The 21,554-nt window shown below is 41.0% G+C and overlaps 2 protein-coding genes across 5 annotated transcripts; both read left to right on the forward strand.

Annotated features, from left to right (window-relative positions):
* Positions 1–3,739: 3,739 nt before the first annotated feature.
* On the forward strand, positions 3,740–18,944 carry LOC117772068 (calsenilin-like). 4 transcript variants are annotated; one of them, XM_034603004.1, is made up of 11 exons: positions 3,740–4,010; positions 4,177–4,275; positions 7,433–7,607; positions 11,829–11,833; positions 13,247–13,372; positions 16,323–16,392; positions 16,546–16,616; positions 16,729–16,836; positions 16,929–17,033; positions 17,844–17,906; positions 18,002–18,944. In XM_034603004.1, exons 2-11 carry the CDS (start codon positions 4,270–4,272, stop codon positions 18,047–18,049), a joined length of 777 nt encoding a protein of 258 aa, XP_034458895.1. In that variant the 5' UTR covers positions 3,740–4,010; positions 4,177–4,269; the 3' UTR covers positions 18,050–18,944. The 4 variants fall into 4 exon arrangements, with proteins under 4 accessions (XP_034458895.1, XP_034458894.1, XP_034458896.1 ...); XM_034603003.1 differs by having other exon boundaries at positions 3,740–4,077; positions 18,002–18,943; XM_034603005.1 differs by lacking the exon at positions 11,829–11,833 and adding an exon at positions 8,407–8,409 and having other exon boundaries at positions 13,248–13,372; positions 18,002–18,943.
* Positions 18,945–19,464: 520 nt separating this feature from the next.
* sprn2 (shadow of prion protein 2) lies at positions 19,465–21,449 on the forward strand. The gene is made up of 2 exons (XM_034603084.1): positions 19,465–20,088; positions 20,555–21,449. Exon 2 carries the CDS (start codon positions 20,572–20,574, stop codon positions 21,025–21,027), a length of 456 nt encoding a protein of 151 aa, XP_034458975.1. The 5' UTR covers positions 19,465–20,088; positions 20,555–20,571; the 3' UTR covers positions 21,028–21,449.
* Positions 21,450–21,554: the final 105 nt, after the last annotated feature.

Here is a 21,554-nt window from a genome sequence, read left to right on the forward strand (position 1 = left end):
ATTCTTTTCAAATGAAGTCTGGTTTCAGGATGAAAAACATCACAAATCACAAATGGGGTTTAAAAGGTCGTCTTTGGTTCAGAAGTCGCAGAATATCGATCAACGTAAGAACTCCTAATGAATATTAATAATAAACTATAATATATACTATTATAATATCACCTAATTGGGTAGTGACAGTATAATTCTTTGGTAAGGACGGGTCATGTTAGTCGTTGTGTTTATTGTATCCCAAGTAGACAAACATGTACAAACTGATAAGTTGGACCCTTCAAAACCAACCGTTTCAATATACCTGCAATAAATCGTGTTAGATACATTTTATGATGTAGGTGCGGTGCATTAGTTAAGATTACTTTTATCTGCTGTATGTAACATTTAGTGAGTTTTTATTGGGGGGCACAGGATGTAATTAACCTGTCACCTTCAGTGTTCCCTAATAAAAAATGACCATAACAGCATCTTCAGAGCCGCTCACTTCTGCTCGCACATAATTAACACTAGAGACGGATTAGGAGTGTTGAGTTAATTAAAATGTGGCATTAGAATAACCGGTAAGCCTCGTGGGTTTGAGTGGGGTGCAGCAGAGGGTAAATGGTTCTACTACACGTCCTCAGTAACATACAATTTGAAAAAGAAAGTTAAAAGATTTCCAGGTCCATCTATTAGTTAGTTAGTTAGTTTGTTTGTTTGTTTGTTTGTTTGTCAGCAGGATCATGCAAAAACTACTGAGCGGATTTCCATGAAACCTGATGAAGGGATGGGACATGGACCAAGAAGAAATCCTTTACATTTTGGCCTGGATCCTGACAAAGAGGCAGGTTAAGACATTTGTTACATTATCCCAGGAAATATTTATGTCTCTTGATGAAAAAAACTAATCTGGCATATTTAGGGGACAGATATCTGAGCAATCAGGTGCCGCTCGATGGAAGTTAAGGGCCTTGGCAGCGGTAGGTGCTCTACTGAGTGCCATTAAATAAATTGATGTTTGTTTTTTTAAACGGAAATTGGAAACACAACTGCATTTTGTTTTGCTGGAGATGAATTGAGAGCAGCGGTGCAGAGAGAGGGATGAAAAGAGGAAGGAGAAGGAGATTTTAAAAAATTGTTATTTCAGGTAAACTTCTCATTGTCCCTGTTTTTACCAGGTTTTTTACATATGAAATCCTGCAGTTTCTTATCAAACATGGACACAGACATGCTACAATACTTTATTGTGTAGTTGTATTTATTGGGAAGTCTGCACAGATTTTAATATTGTCCCTTGTATAATATTTTTGCTTTGTGTTTGTACCTTTGGGGGGAAAGAATGATAAGAGCAAACATTTAATGTCCCCTGTGCTATAAAGCTGCATAAATTCATCTCTCCAAATCCTGATATATAGAGTTTAACTGTACGTTTAAGTCTGGGGTTTAACATGTTTTCTTTCAAGGTCATGCTCCTGTCTCTCTTCATGCAAACAGATGAGCAGCAGTGGATGTTTTTGTGCCACAGCTGGAGACAAAGTGTGAATACGTGCACAAACATGTGCAGCCGTGCGTGTTATCAAAAAAAAAAAAAAGAAGAGGAAAAATGCAACATTTATGAGGAAAGAGAGAAAATAAAAGAAACCAGCTTTCACAGATGCACACACATCTGCACCAAACACGCACCCTCAATTAAACCCTGAGCTGATGTGTGAGGCACCAGGGAAACTGGAGGCTCTCTGGAACTTGTGAGGCTAAAAATAACTGCAGCGTCTGCAGGAGCGAGACAGACCTGTAGGAAGATAAGAGGCACAAGGGCAGACTGTACCGAAATATTGAATTTCTCCAGTTTTGTTATGAGGGCTGCAACAGAGGGAAAGACATTAAACATTTCTGAATCAGTCTCTGACAACGTTAGCTCAAGCGATTTATAATTAACTGTCTGACAAGTACATATTTGATAGTCCTGCTATGTGAGGACAGCATCGGTCAGTCCACCACTTTGGTCGAGTTTTAAAATATCTCAGCAACTTTGGGATGGAATGTTATGAAACTGGGTTGGGAGATTCATGTTCCCCAGAGGATGAAACCCACGCACTTTATCCTGCAGCTATAGACTTGGTTTTGTTTGAAGGAACATGGACTTTTGGGATACCAGAGAATTTGCTCATAGCATACATGCCTACCCTGTTTAAATAACACCAGCAAATAATATTGAGTTTCTATAGCAGTGTAAATTTCATCTAGGCTAAGATATCATATTTTGAGCCCCTGTTCACAATCCTCATCATTTCTTTTTGGACTTTCTGAACATGGTTTTCCTTTTTAAAGCCGGAGATGTTCCCCAAACGTCACCATCATCCTTCCTAAGCACCGAGGGACATTTCCTATCAGAACGAATACATCTTGGAGAAAGTGAAGAACATCTTCCTTCATGCAAACCTTCTCGTGACTTGGGAGCAACAACTATGAATAATTTTGGGATTTAAAAATGAAACACACCATGCACAGCAACGTGCACATTTCAGAGCTAATGCTGCAGCAAAGCCCGGAGCAATTTCGATACCTTAGAAAGATGAAGAAAATGGGAAAAATAAAACGAGCCAAAAAAGATCCAACCATCTTTTTTTCCTGTCTCTTCCTCCCTGTTGGTCTTTATTTCCTCTCGACAATAAAAAAGTCCTCTTCCTCTTCCTCATGACTGTCATAGAATTTGAGAGGAGGACGACTCACTGAAGTCCAGCCAGTTACTAATTCTCTGTTTGATGTGTATAATCAGCCATATTTTACAGAGGGAACTGTGTGAGAATAATCCTGTTTAAAAAGCGCCAGGTGTTGAATAAGCACCTTAAACCTCACAAGGCTTTTCATTAACGTCTCCTGAGAAGGCACCACCAGGCATTTCCCCTCATTTTGTCCTGCTTTGTGTGGAACAAAGTGAAGGATCATGCTTCATTTTCCAATTCCTAATTTTCATTTCAAATACTTCACTTCATGTTAAACGTACCAGAGGCACCAAATGTGGGCTGCACTCCCCCAGACCCTCCCCTATAGCTGCCTACTTTCACCCACAGCCTTGCTTTTCTATATCTTTATATAATAAAGTGGAAAGCCCTGGTTCAGGCAAAGAAGAAGCCGAAGAAGAACAAGGTGAAGAAGAAGAAGAAGAAGAAGAAGAAGAAGAAGAAGAAGAAGAAGAAGAAGAAGAAGAAGGCAGCGACGAAGAAGAAGCGGTAGAAGAAGAACAGGGCGAAGAAGAAGAAGGTGAAGATATTGTTGAACAAGACTGCAAAGAAGAAGTCGAAGAAGAATTAGGCAAAGAAAGTGGTGAAGAAGATGAAGAAGCAGGCAAAGACGAAGAAGACGAAAAATAAGAAGAAGATAAAGAAGATGAAAAAGAGGATGAGAAAGAGGATGATGATGATTAACCTAAATCCACCCTAATGTTTTACAGACAGCAGCACACGATAAATTTAACATCTTGAACGCACTGAAATAAATGATCTCTCAAACTAGAGCGCTGTGAATGTTCTTCCTCTAAAACATAATTTGGGCATTTTTTTCCTCTAAAATAAGTAAAACCTGTCCACTGACAAGAAAATGACACATCAGTTTGTCCTTGGGTAAAAGTGGGGGAAACTGTTCATAAAATCCACATGAGTGTGTGTGTGTGTGTGTGTGTGTGTGTGTGTGTGTGTGTGTGTGTGTGTGTGTGTGTGTGTGTGTGTGTGTGTGTGTGTGTGTGTGTGTGTGTGTGTGTGTGTATGAGACACTGTCCTGTTTAATTTCCTCGGAGAGTCTCGTCTGAGTTTGGAGCTGCACATCACGGCTGCACTTTACAATATGTCTGGCACTTCTAATAACGTTTGTCACGATGCAAACGCCTCGTCCGCGCCTCGCTCCCTCCCTCGCTCGCTCTATAAAGCGTTTGCCTCCTCATCACCAGCTGATGGACCAACTGCTCTCTGCTCTCATCAGCAGCTGAGGATCACGACTCTCCTGCACATCGCCGGCACCATCACTTCTTCCTGACTCATCAGGTGGGAACGTTCGCTCACATGCAACACGTAGATGATGATGATGAAGATGAAGATGTTAATGATGATTGTGAGTTAACAGTGTTTACCCTCAGCTCAGTGTGTGTGTGTGAGCTTGGGGACCGGAGCAGCTCTGCTCCTCCTTCACACAGCTGCTTTCTCTCTGCAGGCAGCTGCAGCTCACTGAGGCTTGTCACAGGAGCGCGAGCGGAGGAGGATTGCAGCAGTTTATCTCCTAAACAGCAACACAAACCCAGACGCAATGCAGGTGCAGTAAACATTTATTGTTTTGTGCTTTTAATAATTTACTGGAGGAGCTCCTAATAACATGAAGGAAGATTAACATTGGTGATGTTTCTGTGTGCTTTACAGTACAGTAAAAGTGCTGCATTCAAAATTGCAAGTATGGATGAGAAAAATATACCTGTATCCCTTTAGAAATGTATTATTATACTAATGGGACAATGTTACTATTAACCCATTGTAGTATGTGATGTGGTTGGTTGATGCAGGTCTAACTTCAACTACTTCATCTCTACTTATATCATAATTTCATAGATAAAAAAGCGTTGTTTCATTTGTTGATCATCTGTTTTTTGCCCAAAACACGGACGTGCACAGTAACTAAAGCTGCAGAATAAATACTTTTGGGTAAAAAGTTGATTATTTCCATTGCACAACAGAAATAAGGTTTTTATAGGAGAATCACAGGTGGTAAAAAAAAGATCCAAGCAGGAAAACTACTGATTTCATGATTGATCTCAGTGTGTCTGTGTGTGTCTGTGTGTGTGTGTGTGTGTGTGTTAACATGATGATGAATGCACTGAGGATGCTCTTCCTCATGACGCTCATGATCACTGGCTCACATGGTTTGTTTCATTTAAATAATGCAGCGCTTCATCTTTCATAACAGTTTGTCAACCTTTTCAGAAATTCTCACAGATAATTGAGTCAGACTGATATTTTATTTTGATTTGCTCGACATATACTTTCATTATATTATCACGCTTTACTATAAAAGTTTTAAATAAATACATTCACATAACAACTTGACGTCACCAAAGTCGGAGGAAACTCTGCTTCAGATGTTCGAAAAGTATATAAGCTGCATATATGAATGAGACTTCTTTATGCACTTGAATAAAAAGGCATATTTAGTTTGAAAGTGTGTGTGTGTCATGGATGCATACAGTATGTTTGTGTGCATATCTGTGTGTGTGTGTGTGTTTGTGTGTTGGGTTGTTTATGTGGCTTTTGGACGGTCTATCAAGTGTCAGTCCGTTTTACTTGCAGTCATCATTCGCCTCACCATGGCGGCCAACTCTGATCTTTTATTGATGCCGTTTTAAGGAGTGTGAATTATTGAGCGACATTCTCGATGCCCTGTATGCTTTGGCATCCTTTCGTATTCAAAGAGGAGGTGGGGGGGCGTGAGAGGAGCTCCCCCGACAGTGCTTCAGTCTATTTTCGATAACAAACTCTTTACATTGCCCCCTCAGCAGCCTCTTAAAGAAAGCTGTTTTATTCATACTGCTGCTTCACCTCCACAAAGGAAAAGACAGCGGGGACAGAGAGAGACAGGAGACAACAGCCAAAGAACTGACTGGATCCGTCCACCGAGTTTCGTGGTGATCCATCCTTGTGTAATCCTTCTAAATAACAAACAAACACAGATATAACCATAACCTCCTTGGGCGAGGTAATAATCCGACTATTGACCTTATTCTGACATTACTCCGATTGTGATGTTTACAAGAGTTGCTAATAGAATATTCCATGCATAGACCTGTTTACATGCTACAGAGCATAAATCGGATTATGTCTCACGTCAATATCATGTCCATACGTCCGATGTTACACTCATCCTCAGGTCACGCGTAATCAAGCAGACCTTATTATGTCATTAACACGTCTAGACATCTGCATAATTTGACTAATGTCTTCATTTAATTTTTGCTTACTCTGAGTATGATCTTATTCAGGCTCAGTTAATCACAGTTAATTAGATGACAGTGATCTATTCAGACAACTGTCTTGATCAATCATCCTAAAGATTCTCATGACACATGATTAATTGGATTGTTATATCGAAGATGTTTGAAAATGTAAGGCTTCATTTTCACTGAAATATTCATCTGAACATAGAAGCAGTGCCTGTGAGTCCAGTGTCGGATGATAAGAAGATGCGATGGTGAAAATAACTAGAAACGAAGGAGCTTGTTTGTCCTTATTCTCAGATGAGCTCCTGTTACTGGAATATTAGACATTTTCCAATTCTGTCCAGCAAGTGAGCACATTTAAAACTTTTTTAAAGATTTTCTTTCCTGTTTGTATAATACATGAAAAAGGACCTGACTTGTACAGAACTACATAAACTGATACCGTCCTGCTGGACACGAATACAAGGTTTATATAAAAAGACATATAAACAAAGATGGAAGACACGACAGCTCCCCAAAAGTGAAGCCAATGTGCCTTGATTGCCCCCTGGTGGCTGGCTGCAGTATGGGTCACAAATCCTGCCTACTTCATGTTAGTGGATGGGACAAAACGTCAAAGTCAAATATTTATTTCTCATGGATGGTTTAATTTTAGGTAGTTCTCATCACAGCGGCCAAGTGTTCATGTTTCTACAAAGTTTGGTTTTAATTCGTTATTTGATGCTACAAAAACAGAAGAAACGTCATGATTGACAGCTGAGACTGAGTCGCGATTGGTCAAGCACGTGTATCAACAGCGGTGACACAAACACATTATTTGGGAGCTGACCTGCAGCAGTTAGAACTATAGCTGATTGATTTCTGTCAGGCCGGCACATATGGATTACAAGCAGTGGAGACGAGAGGACATAAAGTTTCTCCAGTTCCGCGGACCTGAATTAATCAGAGATTCCTGCCCACTTCTCCAGACTTGTCAAAGAGAACATTATCTATGATCTATGGTTTCGAAAGAAAAATGCTGAGGTCCACAAGAACTGAGATGGAGCAATCAGCCACATCCTCAGCCAAACAGAAGGTCGTTACAAAGAAGAGTTAATATTTTGGATCTTGGATAAAATTGGAAGTGTTTTGAGGGTGAAGTTCGACCAGAGTCGTTTTAATAAAAGGGAAATGAAACTAAAAACCTGACTATGTTCACCAGCTATCGTCTCTATAACTGACCATGGAGGTGTACTGTGGGGTTTAAGAGATTAAGAGAAAAATAACCTATGCTGATTAGGGCCATGAGAAAGAATCCAAACAGGTCAGTTGGTTTATTAAACATGCAGCTAGGACTCAAAATGGAGCTGTAGCCTGGAAGTGGTTCCTTTTCCAGGCAGATGCTTGCTTTCTCCTCCCCGTCTGAGGTGTGGTCATGTGATTCTTGTACAGTGGAGCAAAAAAATCCACCTTCAGTGAATGTTTCTTCTCTGTGATTTTCCTCAGGCCAATGAGAAGGTGTTTGACGGCGGCCTGATGCCCGACGCCAATGGAAAAGATCCAAACCCGAGCGGACAGACAGAGGGCCCCAAGTGGCAGAAGCCGCGGCTCACGCGTAAATCTCTGATGAAGTGCTGTCTCGTCAAGTGGATCATCGCCAGCACGACACAACAGGGCCCAGGTAGAAGCAGATAAAGAAACCAAACAACGGCCTGTAACGACATGATGGTGTGTGACGGCAGGGGAGGTGGGAGATCCAGCGCAGGGAGGAAGGCCTTTCTATCTCCGGCATTACAGAATACATGAATTTTAAAGCGTCTGCCCCATTTACAGTATAGATTTACATTTAGAATTCAATGTTGTCGCCCTTCCTCCCCTCTGTTCTGCTCAGTGTTTACAGCACATACCTCAACGCCACCTCATCCAAACACTTAATCAGTTAGTGATCGGATGGCTGCCACTTTACTTCCTGCTCCGCTTCGTAGGCTTAAGTTTGATCCACTCCACATTCCTCCCTCCCCGTCGAATAATTCCTCTGCAGTCTGAGAAATGATTTCATCTACTAGTTTCAGTATTAAATAATCAATTATAGTGATTTGGAGTCAAAATTTCGAACACCATATACCTGGATTCCCCTTCACCACGTTTTTCTTCCAGGAGGAGCTGAGACTTTCCACCGGCTGCCCTTACACACCCCAATTTTTCTATCTGAATTATTGACAGTGCCCTCCTGTGTGAGCAGACAGAGCAGACAGGCCGCTGTGTGAACACGCTCCACTGGCATTTCACATTCCGCCCCTGCCAATATCACATGTTGTCTCTAATCTGCAAACAGGGTTTCATCCATTATGGAATATTTCTTCTTGTTTTCTGCTTAAATCTGCCTCAGTGGAAACCACGGTGATAAGCAGAAAGCGTGAGCTGCTTCCAGAGACGACCTCATTCACTCACTGCTGACTCCGCTCTCTGCCGGCAGACAGATGGTCGTGTGCCTCCGACAGGACACTGATGAAAACAGTAACAGAGCAAATGCTCTAATAGCTTCAATCATTCAAATCAAAATCATTACTTCAATGTGTTTTAACTGTAATGCAGACACATTATACAATTACTATACATCCACGTGTCTCATCCCTAGTTTGGATCAGTCAGGAAATGGTCTGGATTTTTTATTTATGAGCTCTTTACTTATATATACACATTAGGACTCCATTAGATATAAAGTTGTTAAATGCTAAAATCTTCTCTAAAGTCCTCTCTGCATTCAGTGAACTCAAATTAATCTGAATTTTTTAACATTTATTATTATATCCATCAATCATTTTATCCATATCGACTATTATTCACCTACTGAAATGAAAATATATATTGAGCTTTAAATATGTTTCCTCCTATTCATAACAACTGTATCGCCATCTGCTGGTCGAGAGTCATTATAGCACCTATTTCTGCACTGAATCTATACAGACGTACAAGATGTACAGAACAAAACACTGAAAATTATGTGAACATCTTCACCACCCACGGAATAAGAAGCTTTCTATATAATGAGTGAAAACATTTGCTAGGTTTAATAACTGTTCATATGATGTTGTACTGTTGTATAACTGCTGTCAAGGCCCTTTAGCTCATAGTTCCTGAAGTAAATAGTAATATTAAATATTAGTTTACAATAGAATCTGTATTTCACTTGGATTTCTGTATGTGATTCAAAGCTTCATGAAACCTGGACAAAGTTGATGAAGGGCAGATGAGGACGCCTCCTATCCTCTCTAGTACTCTGCCGGGTGCATCTATAACACCTCTTCAGGAATACTACTACTAATAATACATAAATACGTTTATTTATACAGCACTTTTCTTAACAAAGTTACAAAGTGATTCAGAGAAAGGAATTTTAATAAGAACAAGCCACAGATAAGCAGATCATAAAACACAGGGGGAATGAAATCAAGTCACAAGAGAAAATAAAAACAAGTAAAGATAATATCTCACAAAATCTGAAACACCTGAAAAACAATGGGCCCCATTGAGAACAAAGTTAATGTTGTTCACTTGTGTGAGGTGAGCTGGTGAAAGTCTGTGATTGATGGGCTGCTGCTGGGAGCTGTAATGTTGCTCTCTCTGCAGTCATTAAAGGCTGATGGTGATGGCTGCACTGTTTGCATCTCCGCATGCTTAAGCCACCTCACTCTTGTCTGTATTTAATAGAAGTACGTGGACAGATCAGCACTTAAGGTGCATTAAACAGTATTATGTTGCATTATTTTTTATGGCAGGTGACTTCCCACATCCACATCAGCTCATGCATCTTGCATGTTGGACTAATGGCTTCTGTCTGGTGAGGAAACGAGCTACACACGTCTCACTAATTCTGCCGTCATATGTAAGGGGAAGTGTTTTATAAGCTAGACGATGATCTCACACTTTATTCTCAGAAAAGGCAAATTAAGCATATTATTATTATTTTATAGCCATTGATACTTTGCTCCAGAGAAAACAGGTTTAGCTTACTTCCCTTGAGTTGACTAAGTGTTCTTCTTAAGTGAAAACTTTTACGGGCAGTCCTTCCCTCAGTCCCATTCTTGTGATCATGGACGTGACCTTACAAAAAAAGGCCTTTTGCCTTGTGAACACAATATCCTAGAACCACCTCCTAGGAATCCTTTCAAATTTGGTACATACATTCACTAGGAATCACAGATAAACTGACGAGAATTTGGTGGTCAAGGGTCAAAATACAAGGTCACTGTGACCTTAAATAACAGGTTTTTGATCTTGTGAACGCAACATCTCAGGAACACCTAGACGGAATTTCTTTAAATTTTATAAAAATGTTTACCTCGACTCAAAAACGAACTGATTACAGCTTGGTGGTCAAAGGTTGAAGCACAAGGTCACTTTGACCTCGCAAACCCCTTTTTGCCTCCTGAACGATAGAGTCATTCTATCTTAAGAATTCTATTGTATAATTTTATGTCAAGGATGCCTCAAGAGAATCCTGAGAATCGTGTTCACAGATTAACTGATGTGATTTGGGTGGTCAAAGGTCAAAGGTCATACCTCAACTCTGCCTTTAGGACATTAGATCAGTTGTCAATTGGACTCAAAGATTAACTGATTAGATTCCGGAGGTCAAAGGTCACATATAGACTGAAACTGCTCTGGTTGGCTGAGTCATGCAACCACAGGGCAGCAATTCTAACTGTCTGTATACAGCTTTAACACTTTTCTTGTCGCCTTTTGCAACCACAGTATCGAGACGGTTTCTCTGTATTTTCGGCCTCATCTCGGCTCATTAGTTATTTCAGTGGCTGTTTGACTCAGACATTAAGGTAAAGCCCATTTGGAGTCTCTAACTCACATGAACCCTGCTCGGCCGTCGAAATGCATCTCTGGCCCTGCTTCCCCCGCCTGCTCCAGCAACAATGTTTTATCTCTCAACAATTGATTTGCCCTCCCACCCCCCTTTCCTACTTGAACTGAGTCCATTATCCTGTGCAAAGTCATCAGTTGTGCGGACCATACGCTCACATTCTTCTTCACTCTCATTGTCTTCCAGCACAGCACAATCACACAAACACATGTTGTCGTTGTGTCAGAGCTCGTGAACGTTTACGAGGAGCGTTTTACCAGGAGCTGCAAAGTGACCTTGGAGGTGTGCATCGCAGCTCAGACATAAGTCAGTGCAACTTTACTATTCTTAACTACAATGTATTAAACAAAGCACCGTTTCTGCAGTCACAGAAACGGTGCGTAGTGAGTAGCTATTGAGCCAGAGTATCTCTGAACGGCCCAGTAGACACAAGCAGCGCCACAAAGGGCAGGGCAGACTCCTCCGCTCTAAGTGCAGTTCATATCCCAGTCATCAGCGGATGTGGATCAATGCTTAGTTTTACAGCTCTGCGTACTTGAAATGACCGAGCAAATAAAGACGGGTCAGACTGTCAATCAGAGGCTATTAGTAAAGAAATTCCTTCAGTAACAACCACACACACGCACACGCACACGCACACATGCACACACGCACAGCTCAGGACAGAGTGATGGAGGATGTGGAGTGAGTAAGGGGGGTGGAGCCCCTGAGTTGATGGGAGTTGTGGGAGAGATCCTAAAATGATCTGGGCCAGGAGGTGAAACGCAGTAACAGAGATGGATCGTGTGCGAGCGGCGATAGCCTCGGATCATTTTGGGGGATTAAGACTTTATGAATTTCATACGTCTCTGCAGGATCGCACCATGGACTTTGGATTTGTTTGCATAGAGGAGGATGCTCTCCACTCACTGTGATAGAACCTTTTTCTGGTCAGTGGTTGAAGTCAGGGGTTTCTTTTAAGTGATTTAAACTGCTGATGCCTGAACAAAAACACTGATCAAACAGGAAGCTGCCTGGAGGAAGGAGATGATTGACACCAGGTGATATTTTGTGGATGCAAGCCGCTCTGTCAAATTATCCGCTTAGAAACACTTGAGAAAAAACAAGTTCTCAAAGGTGAAGCTTCTGCACAGGTCATATCTGATGCAAGGCGACAATGGGACTGGATGGCATGGAAGTAATTGCCATCGCTGTTGTTGTTGGACTGTTTGTTGTCGTGCTCAAACAGTTTGGGATCTGGGAGCCGCTGTCACTGGAAGGTAAGACGTCAGGAGCGAGGGTTTATTTGCCGTTCTGTGCAGCGTTGGAGCAATAACACTGTGGAAGCTTGTTGTGAGTCGATGTAGTGGATTGTAATGCAGAAGTTGAATGTAGTCACACAAACAGGCTGGATGTGTTGACGGAAAGGAATTGGTAAAAAATATATATATACTCACGTCCCAATATCTTACAGTGTTACAGTATTTTCAATATACATAATGGCATGAGTGTTTTAAGATATACTTGTAAAATCTGCATTCGTCCTTAATCAGTGTTGGTAAACAAAATGTATAACTAAACATTTTAACAGTCCTGTGACTTTCTTCTCCACCCCCCCCCCCCCCGCCCTCCTCCATCCCTCCCTCGTCTTCCTCAACTTTCTATTTGCATGTCACCCTTGTAAAGATGGTGAGTACAGCTCCAGTGGTAGCTTGACTTCATCCCAGCCCTCTCTGCAAACCGTCTTCCCCAATATCTATATTTTTTTCTTTTAATTTAAACTGAACTCGCCAATTTTGTCCCTCTGGCTGACGTAATAGACTTTTGTTATGAAGGAGATCTAAACTTGACAGATGAAGCTGCTCCTAATAACATTATCTAAGTGAAATGTGCTTTAAAATGTGCATTTATTTACTTTCTTTTCTTCTTTTTTAAGTGCTGCTTTTCTGAAAGTTGCTCTATTTATAGAATATTGACCCACAATAGCAGAAATATAAAAATGAGCATGTATATCTGCATATTTCCTCTGGAAGAAGTGGAAATAAAAGGTTTCTTTGCCTTTTTTCTTTCCAGGTTTCTTTGCAACAAGCTACAAGTTCCTCTTACTCATAATTTTTGCCACTTTTCTGTAAAAATAATCTGTCGCATCTTCTTTTCACATATTTGTCCAATACTGTACATTCTTCTTAACGCGTTTTATCTCCCACCCGTTTCCTTGTCTCACCTTCTCTTCCTCAACGTCTTCCTTTCTGTTTTCTTTGTGTTTAGATGGTGAGCATTTTGAGTTATAGTCAGTCATTTTAATTCTTTGCCTCCCATCTATATGATTTCCCTGCATTCGACTCCTGCCCTGCCCCTTTCCCTCTTTTTCTTTCTTTCTTTCTTGTCTTGCCTAGTTTCCTCCTTCTTTTCTTCCTTACCCTCCTGTATCGCACCTCCCTCGATTTCTCTGTTTCCCTCCGGCAGACAGCAATGACGGTGACCTTGAGCTCTCCACGGTGCGTTACCAACCGGAGGGTCTTGATCAGCTGCAAGCCCAGACTAAGTTCACCAGGAAGGAGCTGCAGTCGCTTTACAGAGGATTCAAAAATGTAAGAAGAACGCGAGGGACGTTTTAAATAAAGCAACAGGGGCTAAGGGTGCAGTTTAGACTGATTAAGGAATTAAGTCAACTTGTAGGCACAATTTAAATTTCCTTTACCTAACCGCTAAAAGTATGCGGACACCATATGTAGGTCTCAAAACAAATAAATCATCTGCTGCGATAACAGCAGCTGTCCTCGGGTATTTTCTTCCATTCAGCCACAGGAGCTTTTATGAGGTCAGATAGTGATGTTGGGTGATGACATGTTGGTATTCCAGTTCATCCCGAACATATCTGATATGGTACGATCTGTGAAATCCACTTCTTTCATAACCCCAGCCCTTCCCACCTTTCCTGGTCACCTGATTTCCCACACCCACCTGCTCACCTGCTCCTCCACTCCCTCCTTGGCTCTCTAGCCTCTGTTTATCTGCACTTGACCTCAGCCAGACTGTCTTTTGTGCGATATGTTCTGTAGGAGGTTATTATTTCATCGCCACTCATGTAGGATTACTCAAAAACAACTGAACCGATTTTGTGGAGTCGATCCAAAATCATGTAAGACACTACTATAGACAGGGGTGTCCACATACTCTGGGTCATATGTTGTCTGTTGGCTGTTCAATTGTTACATTTCGTGAAAGTCTTTAAATAATCATTATGTCAGTAACATTAGCACCGAGACCAAACACAGGCACATTATGGATCTTTTGACCTTTAGTGGCACAGTTGGGCCATTTGGACGTATTCTTCACACATATTGTGTTCTACCAACACATGGAAAAGCATGGGGATGACGGGATATGTGTTTTTTGCCGAGCACAGATGCAGGTAATTGCATATCAACAGTCAGTAGCTGTAATGTGCCATTAAAGGTAGCAATGTGCCATTAAAGAGGAGAGCGAGAGGACCAGGAGCTGATGCAAACAAAACTGCAGCATTAAAAAGGTTTGATGGGGTTTGTGAGACGTTAAGGAAACACTGTGGTAAAGAAAGTGGTTAAAAGGAAATCCTCCACAAGGTCTCAACTGAGTCAAACAATAAGACGTTTCTGACTCGTCATACCAGGAATAGAAACGATGTCATTAATAACAACAACAATAATTTTTTCTGCTATGTCCCTGATAGAAATATTCATTTAGCAGCTTCCTCATCCGCTGAAAACCTTTGCATGCAGGTTATATGAAACACATATGCATCGCATGTGAATCACCATTTTGGCCTGTGATGTTAGAAATATTCCTGCTGGTATTTGGCAGCAGACTGAGAGCAAAGGGTTGGAAAATGTGCCAAATTAACAGTTTGACGCTCGTGCTCCTGTTGTACTGAGACCAAGCTCTTGTTTTGCATCACATTAGCTCATAGACCAGGCTCATCATTGCTGTACCACCTCCGTGTAACCACATTCTGTGGATTGATGAGAAGCTCAAAAGGCCTCAAGGCAATTTTCTTAATTCTCTCTGTGTATTGGATATCCTGCCCTCCTCGCCCTCTCGTGGCCACATCCTGGCACTGCAGTTAGGGATTTGGTGCATTTTAAAATATCAGTATCTGTAACATGAGGAAGAAAAAGAGATTCTTCAGATGCAGCGCTGAGCTTTTCCTGCCAGAGCCCCTAGACTTTGGAACGCATTGAGATAAGGAGGTCTGATTCGGTCACCCATATTAAAACACTCCTTAAAACACATTTGTACAAAGCTGATACTTGGCTTTATTTATTTTATGGTGGTTATGATGAGTCATTTCAATTTTGTCAGTGTGTTTTATTCATTTTATCCATATAATCGAAATTGGCCATGTTGTTTTTATTCCCTGTCGTTTTTCTTTCTCCTGTCTTTGACTGTTTGGCTCTGTTTTATTTGCAGCACTTTGCAACTTTGTTCTGAAAAGTGCTACATAAATAAAGTTTTTGTTATTTTTATTATTCTAAAGAATAGTTATTAAAGAATACGATTTGACCTGCTCTGTTTCGCCCCCACAAAAGTACAGTATGAGTGTAGTTATGTATTTATACTTTGCTAGTGTTCTATCATAGCTGGTCGCTTGGTTATTGTTGTTATGGCAGTTTTCTGGAAGCTGGTGAAAGGAGAACTCAGGCAGCAGCTGATGTCTTATGCAGAAGGTTTTAATGTAGACTTGATGCCTCAAGGAGACCAGAAGGTGGAACAATAAACAAACCTCAACACAGTAACATGAGCAATCGTCACCCACAAGTCTGAAGATGTCTCCCACAGCATCCCAGTATATCTCCCTCTACTTGCGTCACCCATTCCAACAGCACATCCATGAAGGGTTGGAATTGCTGAGAGTCTCTATGTTACATGTAGGCGTTCACATTGGATAGTTAAGACTAAATATGCATTTCTAAATCACGTTGTGTCCTTTCCACTGATGAAATACGCACAAGAGTTAGAGTTGGTGTCTCTCTGTCTGAGCATCTGAGTTAGATATGAAAGTCCCTCATCGTAGACACTACACTGTACTGTTGGTCGGCCCTTTATCTGTACCCTGACCTCGGGTACTGAGGGAGAAGGGAGTGTGGAACGAAACAGGCCCCACGCTCCCAATGGAGCACAGATGGTCAAAGTTTCCTCAACAACTGTGATATTACATAGGCTAAATATCATTGCCTTCATTTCCTAATCCTGCGTGTTTATCGCAAACAGTGTGGCAAGGCGTAAAGGGAAGTGCAGTCTTTTTAAAAGGGGTTTCCTGGGGGAACAATGCAGGGACAGGAAGCTAATCGGGTGACAGGTGTGTAACAGGAACCAGGAACTGCAGAAGACAAGAAGTGTTAATGATATGCTAAATAAAACAGGATCCTGGAGAAACCTTAACATGACAGTTTATTTATTTATATTGGCGTATATATACTGTAGAAAACATTTAAGTCGCAACTTTGACCAAGTTCTTACATAACAAAAGAAAAATGCATTTCTTTGTTTATCTTCCCACAGGAGTGTCCCAGCGGACTCGTGGATGAAGAAACATTCAAGACCATTTACTCACAGTTCTTCCCTCAAGGAGGTAAAGTGTGATATTTGAACACATGGTCCAGGGCTCCTGAAGTTTAGTATGTATCAGTCCCTATTGCTTTAGCTGCTTTTCAAAGTCAAAATGTTGGTTTTACAAATTGTGCATGTTAATTTTTATCCCTGTGTTTCCATTCTTTGTTCCCAGATGCGACCACATATGCACATTTCTTGTTCAACGCTTTTGACATGGACAGAAGTGGCTCCATCCGCTTTGAAGTGAGTTCACAGAGGTCTGCTCTCGTGTTGATATCTCGTTCCCTGTGGTCAATAATCAAGAGTGACATTTAGTTTTAATTTTAAACAGGCAACAATGATCTTTGTTTTCCAGGACTTTGTGATAGGATTGTCTGTGTTGCTCAGAGGCTCCGTCACAGAGAAACTGCGATGGGCGTTTAATCTATACGACATCAATAAGGACGGCTACGTCACTAAGGAGGTGCGCTCCAGTTTCTCATGGGGAAAATATCAAAATCTGTAGCAGTGAGATGTGGATGTTTTTATTTCTTCTTTTATTTGTGTCATCTGCAGGAGATGTTGGCAATAATGACATCGATTTATGACATGATGGGCAGGTACACTTTACCCAGTGTGCGAGACGATTCCCCCTTTGACCATGTGGAGAAATTCTTCCAGGTCAGTTATCTCTGAATCCACAAAACCACACGGCCCAGTCCTGGTCATCTAATTAGATATCATTACATCCAGATCTTGCACTGGTCCCAGACCACAGCCTGCATTACTGCACTTTCCAGCTAGCATGCGGATGTGGGTCACTTCAGGCAATGATGCAGCACTTCTGTTCTTCTTGTGGCACGGCCAAAATGGATGTGAGCCTCAAGTCGCCCACTTGTAAAATAGCAAATGTTGCCCAAATATCCCAAAACAAATGTGGGGTTTTTTTAGGAAAAGATGCGGTGCTTTAGGCAAAGTGTAATCTGGATGTAGCCCATGTGGTAAATTGGGAAAATGGCCCAAATAGCACAAAACACATACAACTAGATGTAAACAATTTACCTAAAATGCAAGATAAGAGAAAGATTTTATCACACAGTACTTAATACCTGTTATTGTAACATGCTAAACATAGCAAATGTCAGTTTGGCTCATGATAATGTTATTTGCACTTTTGACAGTGTACTGTAATACAAACAGCAGACAATTATCTCTAAACTGTTCAATACACAATCAAGGCACTTGTGTTTTTACACACAGTCCTTCAGTCCAGCTGGATCCCAGGAAACATCTCCACCACACTCTTTTCTTCACATTTTGCAGGAAATCCCATCTGTACTTTCACAAACAAGATCTTAACTTTACAGAACTAACTGAAGATTAAGTCCAAAACTACGCCTCAAACTCTCACATCAAAAAGTTTATTTCACACACTTACACGACTAAATATTCAAAGTCTCTTTTCTCCTGTGCATGTCTGACGTTTTTCAGAAAATGGATCGTAACAGAGACGGAGTGGTGACAATAGATGAATTCATAGAAACCTGCCAAAAGGTAAAGTATCCATAAAACCGACCGGTGTGATACAACCGAAGCTTTAAACAAAGGCGACTGGCTAAGCACGTGCTTCTGTTTAATCTCCTCTCCAGGATGAAAGTATAATGGCTTCAATGCAGCTCTTTGAAAACGTCATCTAGTGTCTTTGGGCAGACACGAGTCAGTAATGCTGCAAAGTGCTTCCAGCTACAAGCCTCTGGGTCTGAAATAAAATCATAAATCAATTCATCCTGAAACAGCCAAACACTCGCACTTCTCCAGACAAACTGTTATGCAGAGAAATGTGCAGAATTCACCAAAATCACCGGAAGCCCTTTTTCTTTGCATGACAGTTTTCACTTTATTTTTTGCACATGAAGCAGAAATGATTAGTCATCGTTGCTATATGAGCATGAGTGTTTGCCCCACCAGTCAAAGCATGTGATTCAAACCACGGCGAACGCAAACCAGGGAGTTTTGTTGTTGACCACTTTGAAACTCAGGCGCAAAGGGGAATGAGACTTTGTTACTGTGTCACACTGCAAAGAAAATAGTCCCGTTTTTGTTGTGTTTCTTCAGATTGAGGTTCGGTTTTTGTGTAATTGTATGCCTTCACTGTCAACTCCAGCAATGCATCTTCTTTTTAGAGAGACCATCTGAAATGGGCGAGTAGGATGTGAATGTGCTACTATTTTTCACTGGGATAAAAATACACATGGCTGGTATATTTCAAAATAAAACCAAACAAGTCTTCAGCATATGTTTGCATCAAATGTGTTGCATTACACTTGTAAGATTGTGTTTCCGTGTCTCTAGCGATATGCAGCCAGAGTTAAACCGAACAAAACAGCAATTGTAAACATTGTGTCGTGCAGACGATCCTTCAAACGATGACGCACAAAGAAAAAAGTCTTAGTTCTTCAATTTTGCTCGAAGCTATTTTTTTCCTGTTTTGACCAGTGTTGTGAAAATGAACAATCATCTCTCTTGTTCTGCTTTCCGTTCTATCTTAGCATCATCATCTTGACATTTCACGCATAAAAAAGTTCAGATTCTCAAAGCCCGGCAGCCGTGTTCATTTTATTCTCTGTGCCAAGCGTTGAGTTTTGGGCTCTTGTTCTGAGTGACGGACTTGAAGTCGTTCCTCTGGACCAAATGTCTTCAACTTGTTGATGCATAGACAAAAAGAACAAAATTAACCATATTTTCTTTTCAAAGCAACGAAAAGCATCAACACTCTATAGTCGATTAGTATCAGTCCATTCAAATGTGTTTTTTAAATTGGTTGTGATCTGTATTCTGTTTTTATACATTAATACTTATAGCAAAGCTGCAATTTGGCTGCTAAAGAGGATCCTTGAATCATCCCTGTAAGAACTTTCATATATGAGATGTTGAGAAACTGGCTGTAGCAAACTATCCTGATTAATATGTCAATACGGGTGGTATATTTCCATTTAAACACCAGTATCACTTCACATGAATGCAAGTGTGTATATATATATATATATATATATATATATATATATATATATATATATATATATATATATATATATATCAATTGTTAATTGTGCATTAGAGAGCCATAAGATAAAAGCAGCAATGTAAATGAATCCTAAAAATAAATATTCTTGGGTTAAACTTGCAATTAAGATCTGCACACTTTGACCGACCCCCTCTCTCTACAGAACCTCCTTCCATCTTAAGATCCAAATCAAATTTATGGTTACAGATTGCAATTATAAAGACAAACCAACAATTTCCCTTTAACCACTTTTGGGCCTTCGAGTCATGCACGAAAAAACATGTGGGCTTATAATCAATCAAATGAAGCACAGACATATTTTGTGGGAGCTACAGACCTGTGTCTGTAGCTCCCACAAAATACAGTACTGCAGTAATGCAGACAGTAATGTGTTGCCGTTGCATTTGCTGAATAATGAGAGAAAACGAGGCGTCACAACTGTATGTGAAAAGCCTCTGTCATCAAAAATCATTGAACCTGTATCTGTATTATTGATCGGGAGCCAATCGTAGTGAAGGGTTTGTTTTGGGGAGGAGCTGCGTGTTTAGTGCTTGTTGGTATGGGAATGATACTGAAAACCCAACTCTGCTGCCCTGTGGGTGTTGTGATTGTGAAAGGGACCGTCGCTCCAACATCCAAACCTCCATCACCTCAGTGTGACTACTCACAAAGGTAGGTGTGACCTTTTTTCATTATTATTAACAGCGAGATTGGTTTTTGATCAATCAATCATTTCTTATCAGCACTTTTTACTTGTTTGTTTTCACAAATGAATCATAATGATGTAAATGATGATACTACATCATTCATATGTTTTTCATCAGCCTGTAATAATGTATGGTGCCAATAACAGGTGGGAAAAACAGATGCCTTATGAAAGGGAGAAACGTGATCACATGCATAATACCCAGTTAATCCCAGTGTTGACACAGGGAGCGTGTGGATTGTTCTGGATGTCTGTTGTGTCCGTGCTGGAGGCGAGCATGTGACTTTGGATGTGCAGGGAGCAAAATTAAAAGCTTTGATGCAACTTTGAATGACAACCAGCAGAGCGTAAATATAAAAGGGGAGCAGCTTCGGTAAAGAGAGAGTTATTTTGGCCTCCACTTTTTTAATCAGTACGTGCGTGTTTTTGCAGGGTGCAGTTCCCCAGTCATGACTGTCCAGCAGAAGCTCCTCTCCCTGTGGGTTTTGCTGTTGCTTATGGCAGCACTGTGCCCGCAGCTTGCGGACGGTAAGCGAGGAGGCATCTTCAAGGGTCGAGGAAAAGGCGATGGCAATAAACCGCCTTCCTCCAAAAGCCAAGGCCTCTCCAAGCAGGGCCTGAAGTTGGCAGGAGCAGCAGCAGCAGCCGGCATCCTGGGGGGCACGGGCACCGGGTACGGGCTGGGGTTCCTGGGCAAGCCGAAGCATCATGGGGGTCGTCACGGCCACAAGTCTTCCTCTGAGAAAGATCAGCGGCCTCATCGCGACGAAGGCCGAGGACGTCAGAACCAGTCCCTGTGGAGAGCCTTAGTTAACACAGCCACACCCGCTCACCCGACTAACATCTTTCTCACAGTTGGACAAGTGGCGTCTTTCCTCGTAGCAGCCTGGATAGCAGATATTTAATCTAACCTCGGATCACTGGGATGAATCGTCCGATCAAATCAAATAAAGGCTTGTTTGGATAAGCGATCCTCCCCTGTCCACTCTGCTTTATATGAGATGATTATATTGGTCCAAGCTTCAACTTAAAATAGTCATATATGTGTTATATGAATGCAGAGCCATAGCTACTTAAGTTATGTCTGCAGTAAATTATCTGGGATGTCAGGGGGAGGATACATTCTCCCATTAAAAATGCACTGTGGTGGTTATTTTACCAGCTGCTTCCAGTCTGTTTATTGATTCACTTAGGTCCTGATACTTTAAGGGTAACAAATAAATTGATAAGGAACATTGGCTTGGTATCAATACAAGTGCCTATATACGACTCTTTCCTTAGGGGAATACGAATATGTTTAGACTATATGGCTACAACCAATGATTTTCATTTTCAATTTATCCACAAAATATGTCCTCAATTAATAATTTTATATATTAAACATTTGAATAACAGGGGAAATCAAGTGTTTTCTTCTGTCAACAAATATCTT

This window comes from Hippoglossus hippoglossus, chromosome 12 (assembly GCF_009819705.1).
Source record: "Hippoglossus hippoglossus isolate fHipHip1 chromosome 12, fHipHip1.pri, whole genome shotgun sequence".
In the NCBI taxonomy this organism is placed as follows: Eukaryota; Metazoa; Chordata; class Actinopteri; order Pleuronectiformes; family Pleuronectidae; genus Hippoglossus; species Hippoglossus hippoglossus.